Source organism: Limulus polyphemus, unplaced genomic scaffold, assembly GCF_000517525.1.
Source record: "Limulus polyphemus unplaced genomic scaffold, Limulus_polyphemus-2.1.2 Scaffold848, whole genome shotgun sequence".
NCBI lineage: Eukaryota > Metazoa > Arthropoda > Merostomata > Xiphosura > Limulidae > Limulus > Limulus polyphemus.
In genome coordinates this window covers 358,309-372,190 of record NW_013666458.1, presented here as the reverse complement: position 1 = coordinate 372,190, position 13,882 = coordinate 358,309, and the positions used below count along the sequence as shown (strand labels likewise).

The window sequence follows — 13,882 nt, the reverse complement described above, 5'->3', positions numbered from 1 at the left end:
TATATTTAAAACTTGGTTATAAATACAACCTTCCTATGTTTATTGAAACACTGCATTAAAAAAAGTAAAGAAAAACTTTTCAAAAATGGAAGTAAATGTAGGGATGGCTAATATCAATTCTTCATAAAAAATGCAAACAAGATAGTAGGGATGGCAGTTGAATCATCGCTACATAATAGCACAGGCAAGAAGTAACATATTGTAATATATATAACTATTCAATCACAGTTAAGTTTAATTTATATTATTTTTGTCGGTTAATATTCTACTACACTGTGTGCCTGTGCTATTATACAGGGATGATGCAAATGCTATCTTTACTATCTTGTTTGCATTGTTTATGAAGAATTGATATTAGCCATATCTACATATACTTCCTTTCTTGAGAAGTTTTTCTTTACTTGAATACCCTTAGCGCACAGTAGTTGCTTTTCACCAGGTGAGATTTCATTTACTAATTTAATTGAAATAAGAAAAGCTTAATAAAAAATAATTTGTATTTTCAATCTGAACCGCACGTGATGCAACATACGAAACGGCTAGGTCAGAGATCCCTAGGGTTCAAGTATAACCAGCTATAATTTAGAACTATTAATCAGGGAAAGCAACTAGTTAGCAGCACCCACCACCTCAAGGACTTTGAACCGAAAAAACTGTATTGAGAATTACTATTATAACACCTGCGTAGCTCAAGGTGTTCATCGACATCGCGTGGCATACTTTGAACATTTTGATCTGCAGCCACGCACGCTAATCAAAAGACCACGTCCTGTCCATTAACAAGCACAAAACGTTATTTTCCAATGATTTACCTTCTTTATTTATAATAGCAAACATTTTTTTATGTTTTTTGTTGTATTTTATAACCAATCCCTGTTACGCACGTTTAAAAATTTTTTCTTACATCCTGTTTCGGCAGATTGGTTAACACAGTTATGATGAACCATTGAGTGTACGTACTAAAATAAAACCACTTCTGAGAAGAAAAAATAACAGTTATATCATCAAGGTTGCGCCTTAATTTTTATCGTAGGTTTTTAAGTCTATTAAGTCTAAGTTGTGCTTTAACTATTTATAATCCAGTTTGAGGGATTTAAAAGGTAATCAGGCATATTCAGTAGTGTATATTAATTACAGCTTTTAATTTTAGGAAAATTATGCAAATAGGGGAAAAACATTACAGAATATACGATAAAGATTATTAAATATTTCTACTTCTTTCTATATATGGACATACTCTAGATATTTTTAATGTACATTTCTTATCGACTGGCACTGAAGATTAGTGGATAACATTGGTTTATAGTGCTACTGCACAATAGAGTTACGAACATGTTAATTTAGTGACATCCTCGTAATGAGGGCATTCTACTTTCAAGTACACAAGTATTCCTCCGAATTCGATTATTTTTTACAATGCTAACTACGTTTATATATAACAGCTGTATATCGATTGTCCACAATTCAAACTAGTAAAGTAGCCACCTATTTATATGAAGCTTATAAAACAAAATGACATTATATAATATTAGTGAAGTCTGGACATCCTATGTTCCCCCCTCAAAACTATTTTAATATAAAAAATATTTCTTGAAGTTTGTTTGCAATAATACTGAATTCCTAAGAACACCATTAAGCTCCCATGTACACAAAATATGACATAAATTACTGTTGCTAATTTGAATATAAAGCTACAAAAATAATTTTTATCATATAATATGTATAATTTTAAAATGTTAGTTATTAAAGTTCTCTTTTCTCTATTAATCATATGAGAATAAACAACTTTCCACCCCACTTTGCTTTTTAGTATTTTGTTTTTTGAGTCACGAGTGTAACCTTTGCTTATGAAAATTTTTTCCCTATGTTAATAAATCTTCCAATTTAAATGTTAATAAAATGAAAACATCTAGTTCATGGGGCTACATGTTAAACTGTATTAAATTACTGTTACAGGACTTTCCTTATTTGCATTCAGTAGTTGACTTATGAGTAGCTTATTGGAGTTTCGAAGAAGTACCAGTGCCCTTGTTGAAGGTCGTCCTGCAGTGCCAGCAATAACGTTCAGAAAAGCCAAAGCAAGAAAGTTGTCCAAAGACTGTGATTAGAGCGTGATAAGGGTTGATAACATAGAAATATATATATTGCGAACCGTGGTGTCTGTCCGAGCGGTCGTCTGTCTCCAATTTACGGTGGCCTCCACGCGCTGCGTTTGAAAAGCTGGGCACGCAAACAAACATTCACTTTTAAAATATCGGGAGAACAAACATGAATAATGTTGATGCCAAATTTTATTATTTTGCAAGCAGGATATTCTACACTAAATTGCTAGAAATTAATCACTTTTAAAAATGTGTCGTAACTTAAAGAATAAAAATGTCGTATGTTATTGCTGAGTGGCTCTTAGCATGACCGAAATTCTCAACAATTATTTTTTTGGTGGGCGGTAAAAGTAGCTCCAAGTGAAACCAAGAGTGCAACACAAATAACATTTTCATTAAAGCCCATTAAATAATTTAAGTTGATATATTAACTTAAACGTTTAATGTCACTGGGAATGGGTACTTTTGCTAGATTAACTTAAACTTCTTTCGTCACTGGGGACGGGTACTTTTGCTTGTATACCATAAAAAATAAGTAATTGTATAGTAAATACATTTAAAAATCAATTTTGGGGTGAACTATATATCTCCTTAAATTCGTAGGACTTTATGTTTGTCACCGTGAGTTTAGTCTTGAATTATTACCACAGAAAAAACGTATAAGTAGTCTAACGCTCTTATTGCATGACGCCCCTATTTAAACTAGTAACATTATTAAAGCAATATATATGGTATTGTTCTTATTAAATAAGCTCCCCAGTGAATCAGCGGTACACCTGGAGGCTTATAACTCTAAATACTAGGTTACGATACCCTTGGTCGGTATAGCACAGATAGCAAATTGTGTAGCTTTGCTCTTAGCAACAAAAAAACTTGTTAATTAATGAAAATAACTCACATTTAACTTTGTAGATGTTCAATGAAATTTCTATGTAGTTTTCTAAGTTTATATACATTTTCCCATGGTACGGCTGACCTTTCCAATTAGTAAACTTAACCTTCTATTGAGAGTATAAAATACATTTGATTTCTACTACAAGTAGCAGAACTCGTATTGCTTTGCTATTTTGCAAAACAAAAGTGTGGAGTAAAATTATCTAACTTAGAATATAAATAGGTTACTGAAAATGGATAAGATATTTATCTCTTCAATCACGATCCTTATAAGGCTAGATTAGATATCTAACAGTATATATATATATATAATCCACAGTGCTGTGGAGAAAATTGTATGTAAGATATACATGCTAAGCCATAGAATTAGCTAAAGGTGAAAGAAGATCAACAATTATAACATAACTTTAACTGGTATTGTAACGAAGACTCGATTTGTCTGTCGCTGTAAAAATGAGTAAAATGTAATCTGTCTCAATGACACTTTTTACAATCTCCACGAATAGTCTTGTTGAAACATACAGTTCATTTCTGAAGAAAGAATCTAATCATCATCGTATTCTTATTGCAAAAATAGGAATCTAATATAAATATCAAAACAAATTGTTTGAAAAAAAAGTTTATTCTGTTAGCCGATAGGGGCCAAGTTTGGAAAACGATATACGTACATTAATTAAAACAAATATTACCTAACAGTTAAATTGTATTTTGAACCGAAGAAATAAATGAATAAAAAATATTACTTTTACTATGAAAGTTGTTTATTTAGTATAAGAAATAAAATAACGAATACATTTCATACAGGAGTCATAAAAAAAAATGAACTCAGAGTTCTTGAGGGTAGATTCGCAAATGTGAATGTCTTCTTCACTTTAAGTTGACTTTTATAAAATGAGTAATTCCATTGTTCCGTTGTATATAGAACAAAAGTAAGAACCTATTGTGGACAGTTTTCATTTCACCAGCGGAAGTACTAGTGATTGAATGGATTGGTAAACTATATGACTGTAAGTATCACACACATCACGTAACTTTAGTTTGCTGTCACTTACAACATATCTACATTGGTAATAGAAACTAACCATCTGATACACTTTTTGGTCCAGCACATTTTCTAAATAATAACAATGTCCAATTCTTTCAGATTTTTAGTGTACATGAAGAGGAATGTTTTACCTAAGACGTTGTGTTACCCAGTAAAAATGTTTCCAAGTGGTATTAATATTAAAACGTGTTTGTTTGTCGTTAAGCGCAAAGCTACCCAATGATTTATCTTTTCTCTTCTCACCACGGCTATTGAAACCAGATTTTTTACATTATAAACCCTCAGACTTGCCGTTAAGCCACCGGAAGGCATTAGAACGTTAAGCGCAAAGCTATTCAATGATCTATCTTTTCTCTTCTCACCACTGCTATTGAAACCAGATTTTTTACATTATAAACCTTCAAACTTGCCGTTGAGCCACCGGAAGGCATTAGAACGTGACATTTAATCGGAATTAAATTGGAACACTAATCTAATGTATCACCTAAAGGTTCATCGCATTTAAGTGGTTTAAGTTTGATAGTACTGAAATAATCATCGAAACTTTGCGTTTATTAGTTTCTAATTTTGATAAATGCCGATTTTATCCGTTTTGTTTGTTTGTTTATAAATTTCGCGCGAAGCTTCACGAGAACAATCTGATTATAGCCGTCTCTAAATCTGAAGTGACAGATTACAAGGAAAGCAACTATTCAATAGCGACAACAGCCAATTCTTGGGCTACTGTTGTCTGATCAAATACAGGGATTTGATCTCCACTCATGTAGCGCAATCAAGGCCCCAAAAGGATTGCAAACCATGAGTCATCGGATCCATAGTTCTGGCACACTAATCACTTAGTTACTTCTGGACCGTTTCTAACGTTTCCAAAGTGAAGCATTGGTAGAACTTATCAACTCGAAGTTAGAAAGTAATAATCATTCCCACAATGAGCTAATGTCAAGTCCCCCAATGGGACAGCAGTAAGTTTAACGACTTAAAATGCTAAAATCCATGGTTCTTATCCACGGGATGAACATAACATATAGCCCGTTGTGGCTTTGCATTAAACAAAAAAGCTAATAGTAATAGTTTTCTATTTGGCGGAAGTCTACGATATTAAAGTAATATTTTAGTACAAGTTAATTTTTTAATAAGATTTTACTTTAACTAGTCTGGGTAATAAAATAGATTTCAGATGATAAATGTACCTAGTTTTTAGACCTCATCTCACGTTGCTAATTGAATAAATTAACTGGACTTTGATTCCACTTTAAAGTAATATTGTGAAGCATACAATAGTTAACTATAGACTCATTAAATTGTGTTCAAAGGTTAAAAGAAGTCAGCTTGTACGTCTGTACGACCTGACAACACGTTGCAATTTTAGTCAAAATATTTACCAACTGAAAAAGGTTTTTCACCCCAGTTAGAAAACAGGAATATGGTTTCTTGTAGGAATTCTTTCAGGAAATTGCCATTTGCAAAAAGTAGGAGGATTAGTACTTTCAAGCAAAAATATATTTGATCATTCTCTGGATAACAACTGAAGAGCTTGAGTAGGAGGGAAGCCTAATAAGCTAAGCCTAACACGGTTGCAGTTTCCTGTCTGTAATTCTTTTGTTTCTACTGAGACGTGAAAAAAAAAAGAATTCGTTCGAAATTAAGTGTCATAAAAATAAAGCTCGTTGGGAGTCTCACATTCAAAACTTTAGTGTGTGTGTGTGTTCTTTGCTGTCTCGGCTTCTGACGTCTTCTCTAATCAACTATAAAAAGGGCGTAATACTCTTAAAAGTCACTTCTATTCAAAGTTTGAAACAGAACAGTTTGTGAAGATATATCGGTGAGTTTTTTTTTAAATCCTTACAAGTGTGTATTTTTTTAGTGCATATCAATATATCATAAACTAAGAATTAATAATAATGAACACTAACAGAACAAAGTAGAAATATTTTGTTCTTACTAATTAGGATACTAAGTTACAAAATGTTTGCTGTTATATATTCATATACTAGAATGTGCAGAAGAAAAGAGTCGGCAAACCAGAAACTCTGCTTATAACGTTTGGTTTGAATCCTCTGAAGAATACCTTATTCACGAGAACGTTACTGTATATCGGATACAAGCTGGACACTTCTTCTTTGCTGCAAAAAAAAAAGAAAAAGAAATACGATGGTAGCAGAAATATATCAATTTCAAGCTCGGAAAATATTATAAATATTTACGTTAAAACATACCTGTTTTACGGATATATATTTCTCTCCCTCCCTCTTGTCGCATACAACATTCACAAAACCGAATTTAGCGTTTAATAGGTTTCGTTCCAAAAACCCATTAATTATATGTTAACTTGCTTTTACAGCTATATTCTAAAATTAAATCATACGTTTTACCAGTTAACTTTGACAGAACGTGTGCTGTGAAGTGGTACTAGAAGCGCTTTCTCTAGCTTATTCTGATTAACAATTTCGCTTTGATTAGCACAAATAAAACTATGGTACGACTATACTATGGGAAGGGGAATATCTACTTAGTAAAAGACAAGTATTTGAAAGTAGAACCTACGCTTCAGTAGAGTTACACCATATAAAGATCGTCAATGGTTATTTTAATTTAAAAACCTAAAGAAGTAATGCGTGAAAACAGTATATCTTTACCTTCGTTTACATACGTTTATTTTTGACATTGTTCATTCAAGACTATTAGTCATTAATCATTTAGAATATACATGATTTTCGTATTATCATACATACATAAATGTTTAAAGTGTGTTAGCAAAAAATATTTTGAGCTATTTATTAGTTTTATTCCAATAAACAGTCCCATTAGTGACAGTTACTTCTTTTGAACATTTAAATACTTATTAATTAGTTGATGAAATGAAAATGTTTTAAATTTTTTTACGAATTTTACCGAAGAAATATTTATTATAGAATGACCGCGAAATGATTCATAAGAGCACAACAAAAACTGAGTAAATTTGAATTTTATAAAAATGTTGCTCTTGTTAAAAATTTAGTCGAGTATTGTTATGTTTGCGATATTTTGATCTGTAGCATAATTTAGTGTAGAAAATTCGACAAATGGTCTAACTTTTACTATAAAAAAGCATACATATTCGAAAAATACAACAAAAGAATACTTGCATTTGTTTTCACCTTTATCTTTGAAAAAATAACCGAATTTTATTGTCATTTTATTTGTTCATGTTTTCTTTTGTTTTATCGTTGACGATTTTCACATAACAGAGTTAGTGTAGTGTTGATGTTAGACGATAGAAACAATATAGTTCAAAGTTAATTGAAGAAACGCAACGGAACACCTTTGGGCTCCTATTTCCTCAGTCATTTATAATGCTTCGAGTTATTCGGCAACTAATATAATTTTTTCCTTGTTTTTTATTCTACCCAATTTTGATCCACTTATGATTGATTACATTAGATTATTTTAATCACGGGTCTGTGATTCTGTTGTTCCGGCCACTTGCAGTTGATGCTTATATATTTATGGTTGTTGTTTATGGTCTAATATTTGATGTTAAGGTGCTGAATGTTTTCTTTTTTCCCTAAATGTCTAACCTTGGTAGTGTTGTTTATTGAATATTGGACTAGATAACTGATATCAGGAAAACTGAAATATGTATATATATGAGAAAATATGCGTATATGCTAGGACTGTCTACCGCCTAGACAACAGATCCCTTTTTATTTTGTTTTCCCTTCCTGGTATATCTTCAATATTTTCTTTCCAATTATAATTGACATTTTTCGTTTCCATGTAACAACTGTACAACAACTTTTTATTTATTTGAAGAGTAAGTTTGGTCTCGTTTTAAAATATTACTAGTATTTTGTAAAATGGTATTTCGAGAGTAAACTTCATCGTTAAGCTCGTTTAAATTAGCTTATTAATAAACTCGAGTTAACTGTAAAAGATGAACTCTTTCTTTACGACTATACTATAGTCATAGCCGATAGTTTGCGCACACCTTTTAATGTAGCTAAGACGTGGGTGTTTGGTAAATTCGGTTGTAAAAATATCATCAACTATTTCGATTCAAAGGTGAAACTACATGTTCTGGCAGAGATGGATCACAAAGTATTCTCTAAAACTACTTATCTTTTGGCTGCCATCCTGATAATAGGAGGTACAATGACAGCTCTGGGCGATGAAACTGCAGACCCTAATAACCAAGTTAACGTAAGTGTTTAATAAACAGATAAATATATGTGTAAACAGATGAATCAAATGACTCCAATAAATTCAAACATTACTTTTATAGCCCAGTTTGTAAACATAGGATACTTCTTGTAATATGAGTTTAACTTGTTGAGTTCTCCAACCATCACGGAACTATCTCAAAAGTATTAAATTACTACAGCTTGAAACAGTAAAGAATATCTAATACTTAACCCCGTGCGATCTTGTATCTTAGCTGTTTTCTCTCATTGATAGAAACAGAGTCCTGACTACAAAAAATATAGTTGGAAAACATGTGGGGGGAGTTAGTTTTAAGGTTTAGAATTATAATCCACTAAAAACAAAAACAGAAAAAAAAACTCTGATCATTTTGCATGCCACTCCTCAAGAAGTATAGTGAAAACGTTTTGAACTCTTTGTGTGTGTGCTATGTCCTATTATTTCTAGCTTTCATCTATCATTCCACTAATGTTTTGAATACACCGTTGAAACTAACTGGACATTTTCTAACAAGAAAGTTAACGGCCATATTTTCAATAGGTAGATGTGCAGATTATTCAGTTTGTTCATTCAACGTTAAAAATATTCATATTTGATATTTTGTGATCAGTGAAAGAGGGTGTTAAACAAGGTTCTAAGAACACAAGTCCGAATGATGAGGAGCACTTTAGATTCTTTAATTAGATTTATTATTCTATATTTTTTACATACGTGCAGCTGTGAGCAAGAGTGTATTAATTTATTGTCCACAGCCGCAAACTGTGAAGTATTTTTAAAGTTGCAGGCAACAATAACAAATTTCAAACAGGTAATATTTATTGAATAATAATAATATCATTACTAAATAAAAGTCATTCTAAAATAGTTTTGATTTCAATCAGTTCGATACTTTTCTATTAATGGTCATCTACGTTAATAAAAGTCACTGTTAGGGATAATATATTTCATTTGTTCCTGTATTAGCACTCAGAAACAACTTTCGTACACAATCAAAATATGAAAATGAAGTTTTTTGCATCTTCCATGACATATCAGTACTCTTTTTTTTACCTAATCTCTTTGAAAAGGTATGTGAAACTTATTATTTAAACCATTTATCCTTGCAAGAGCTGGAGATACAGAGATACACGTATTCATTTAATACGTAGTCTTGTCCAGCTGTTTTGTTTCGGCCGAGCCACAAAATTACATGATAAGGCTGTCTATAAACTATTTCGAAGCTCAGTACATTACTTTACGGACTAAAATATAGATGAAATCCTGCTCTAAATACGCACTTTTTCTATACTTGTTTCTTCTGTATTGATTATTATAATGTAGCACTTACTTACAGACTCTTAGAAACAGATTTCAAAGTCTACTGGCCACTTTGCGTTCAAACGAAAATAATGGCCAAGGTGTAAGAAATGAGGATACAGAGCTAATGGACAACTTCAACCCAGATGACTGGAGAGCATTCACGCCGCCTCCTGTGACAAATCCTCAATGTTACGTTGAAACACAAAAGGTGAATAATAAACATGTCTGGTAATTATTATGATAATTTGTCCATTCATCTAAATAGTAGAGAGTGAGTGATATAAAATATTCAGAACATTGCACCACCATTGTTTCACGTGTTTTTAACTATATAACAACAAATATTTAAAACAATTAAAGTTTATGAACTGAAATTTATCTTTTTTTATTATCGACTGCGTTTTTCAACGAATTCTTATGATTTAAAAATAATTTTAAAATTTCTTAACTTCACTTTCTGCATTAGATTAAACCAAAATCATATGATTTTTTTGTAGTTTCACTTCAATTAACAATATACTAACACAGCGTTACTGCTCGTGTGACTTACTTCATTCAAACATCTATGTACGAACTTCATGCAATGATTGATTCATCTATTTTGCTATGAACTAAAATAAAGTACGTTTAGATTATAGAAACAGCATCTTATTTTCACAATACTTCAAAGGTTTTATGAAGGTTTTACTTGAGTAAACTATTAGATTTATTTCTTCAAACAGTTTTTTTGTGCTTTACACACACATACACATGCATCTGTATTAAGGTATACCAAAAGCATTTCCTTTATATTACGCTTCTTACTTTTTACGATTGTATTTCATAATTCTATAATTGTTTTCTTTTCAACAGTGTGAAACAGAAAGAATTCCAGGCCGCTGTATAAAGTTGGGAGGCACCATTCCTGCCTGTCAAACCCAGACTCTCTTAACCCTTCATGAATTCGCTCAATGTGGATAGAAGAACAGAAACCAAATTCGACCTTGCGTCAACCACATACGTTGCAAATATCGACCTCTTCTGAGTACTGCTTAAATTAATTTCTTCTTTTCTAGATTTTTATTTTATCATGGTTTCCGTAAATTACACTTCTGAATTGTATCACATCAATGATAACAACAATTATCAACAAAGCAGGTTATTTGTGGCGATTACATTAAAAATAACTGAAAGTTTCTTGACAGTTATACAAGTGAACTTCCTGTGATCGAAACAAAATAAGTTTAAATGAAATTAGATGTGCAGTTTGATAATTTGTATCTGTATGTTTACACTAATAACACTAATCAACAATTTCAAATAATACAGTTTTTTTTCAGTACATGTTCATATGAAAGTTTATCTTGGTATTTATGAAACAATAATCATGTTTTATTATTTATAATTAATAGTTTATATAATCTGGTTATTTGAACTCACAGCATTTAGTGAAACTGTTAATTTGTAAAATTTGAGACGAACAATCTGTCCAACAATACCAAACATAACTAATTTTTCATTACAATAACCTGTAACGTGTAAGACCTCTAAAATATACTAAACAGAAAGTGTAGGTTTCAGCAACAGACACTTTATAGTCTTGAAAAATATATGATAAATAAAGTGTGAATTTTAAAAAGTGCAAAAACTAAAGACATTTCTTATCTTGTAGACTTAATTTATTGTTAATTTAATGTAATCAAGCTTGTAATATTGTCTGTACTTTCAGCTTTGAGAAGACAGACTTAGTAGAATAAATTGGTTAGAAGATCACAAGTAATACAAAACCTATATAATTTTTCTGCTAGTTAATTCAAACACTAAAAGCATTTTTAATCACATGTTATAGTTTATTTCTTATATAAAATCATTATAGGTCTGCTCTATAAGATAGAAGTAATAGCAAAGTAATTGAGATTGTGAACTTAAGCAAGCATACTATCCCAGAATGAATTATGATCTTTATTAATGGTTAGATTATAAATACTTTCTAAGAAAATATTTATCTAATTAATCTTATAAATTACCTTTGTCTTAGTCATTTGACATTGTTACTTATTGTAAATAAATATAAAACTTTTTTTTTTGAGTATATATTCGTTTGAAAATACATTTTACCAGATTTCATTACTTATTACTTTTAACCTGTAAAATACTTAGTTCAGAAAAGGAGAAATTGAACAATATAAATTAAGTACATTTCTTTTGTTAATAAGTTTATCAATATATATGTCGTGAAGCTATGTTAATAGCTGTACAAATAAATTACCTATAATAGCCATGAGTGTCAATGTGTGGAACGATGTTTTCTATATCTTATTCAAATAATTTTAATATCAAAACTATTTACTTTTGAGCTTAACTGCTATCAGGTCTTAAAAGTTTTGCCAAGTATAAAACCTCTATTTTGTCCGTTATTAGAATTTCAATTTATTAACAAAAGTTATAATTCAAGGTATAAATTGACGATATATATAAATGTCTATTTATATATATACTAAATAACTACATTTTGGATTTAAAAAAAACAACAAACCTTCTAACCTTTTTTTTTATAAAAGTACTTTTTATTTAAAACACCCAAAATAATAAAATAATAAACACATAGTTAATCAAATATTTCTACATAAATAACTTTACAGGACCTTTAATCCCCAAATCATTAAAACAACAACACGAAATTGAGATTATTTATATCAGAATTTTTTTTCACAGTATTAAAATCAATAGTTTAAGGTTTTACAGTATTCACATCAACAGCTTAAGCTTTCACAGCATTAACAAGAATAAAAACTTTCATAATATTCATATCGACAATACAATTTAAGCTTATCATCATATTCACATCAACAATTGTAGTCTATATTAGTTTCACGTCACTAGTTTAGGTTCTTCACCGTATTCACAAAAAACGATTTAAGTTGATTACAATATTAGAAACAGCTTAAGGTTTTTACAATATTCACAACAGCGTGTTCTCAAAATTATTCACATCAAAAGTTTGTTTTCACAATAATCACAATAGTTTCTGTTCTTAACATTATTTAATCAACAGTTTAAGTTTGTTAAAATATTAAGAATAGTTGAAGTTTTCACATCAACAATTTGAGCTTATTAAAGTACTAGCGAACCTGTGGCCCACATTTAGGGGGCCGATATAATAAAAATTTAATGCCTGAATTACTATTTTGTACTTTTCAATTTCATGATCATTGCTGCAATAATGCAAAATTAGTTTCTTTAAATTACGAACTGTAATTAGTAGGCATACTTACTTACGTTCTCTAATGTAAATCAATGCCAAATTTTGGGTCCTATTTCGGGGAATCCCTGTAAAGTGTTTTCTCGAAATACCCGGATTCCCTGAAAATGTTGAGTGAAAAGTTTTATCTTTGTGCATACTTCGATGCCGAGACAATTCGTTTGAGACCACTTAAGTCCAGCAATTTAAAAGAAAGCGGTTTAGGAGAAGTTACACAGACATACACACTGTATGTTATTTTATAAATTTACATCAGCAGTTTGTTATCATATACACAACAATGTAAGCTTTCCACAATAATTACAACATCTTAGGTTTTTTAAATATTTAATTCTTCACGGTATTCACAAAATTATAGGCTTCACAGTTTTCATATCAACAGTATTCATCTTAACAGCTTCAAAGGTTTACCTGTGAACAACAGTTAAGATTTTCAAAGTACTCAAAACAATATACTAAGCTTATTACAGTATTCATAATAATTTAAGATTATTACAATATTCTAAACAGCTTATGTTTTACACAGAGTTCACAACGGTTTAAAGTTCTTGCATTAACATTTTTAGTTTTCAAAGTTTTAAGAAGAGTTTGAATGTTCACATCAACAACTTAAGTTTATCAAAATGTTCCTATTTACTCTTTAAGTTTATGACACTATAACAGCAGTTAAAGTCTTTCACAAGATTCCCAATAATCTAAGGTTTTCATAGTTTCCAGATTAACAGTTTGAAATTTTACAGTAGACACATCAACGGTTTAAAATTTTTACTATTCAAAACAATTAATATTTTCCAACTGTTCACAACAATAGTTCAAGTTTTTTACAACACTTACAAGAACAAATTAAATTTGTTACAGTATTCATAATAGCTTACGTTTTTCTCAGCATTAATTATGACTATACCGTGTTATTCAAAAATATTAATCCTTTCAGAGAGTAAAAATAAAACTTCCGATTTTAATTATTTTGGAAAAGTAAGAACTAAAACTGTTTTGCTCATTTCGATGATATTAAATATGTGGTTGATAAAAAATAATAACTTCGTGCGAGTTTATTTGTTTGTTTGTTTTTGAATTTCGCGCAAAGTTACACGAGGGCTATCTGCGCTAGCCGTCCCTAAT

The 13,882-nt window shown here is 30.5% G+C and overlaps 1 protein-coding gene across 1 annotated transcript; it reads left to right on the top strand.

Moving 5' to 3' along the window:
* Positions 1-6,177: 6,177 nt before the first annotated feature.
* On the top strand, positions 6,178-11,777 carry LOC106460850. The gene is made up of 4 exons (XM_022387651.1): positions 6,178-6,195; positions 8,083-8,220; positions 9,554-9,727; positions 10,372-11,777. The coding sequence occupies exons 1-4, from the start codon at positions 6,193-6,195 to the stop codon at positions 10,477-10,479; spliced, it is 423 nt and encodes a 140-aa protein (XP_022243359.1). The 5' UTR covers positions 6,178-6,192; the 3' UTR covers positions 10,480-11,777.
* The last annotated feature ends 2,105 nt before the right edge of the window (positions 11,778-13,882 follow it).

Excerpts from the sequence above, each read along its gene's own strand:
- LOC106460850 (XM_022387651.1), top strand. Across the intron at positions 8,221-9,553 it reads ACCCTAATAACCAAGTTAAC|ACTCTTAGAAACAGATTTCA; the intron begins GTAAGTGTTTAA and ends ACTTACTTACAG. Across the intron at positions 9,728-10,371 it reads GTTACGTTGAAACACAAAAG|TGTGAAACAGAAAGAATTCC; the intron begins GTGAATAATAAA and ends TCTTTTCAACAG.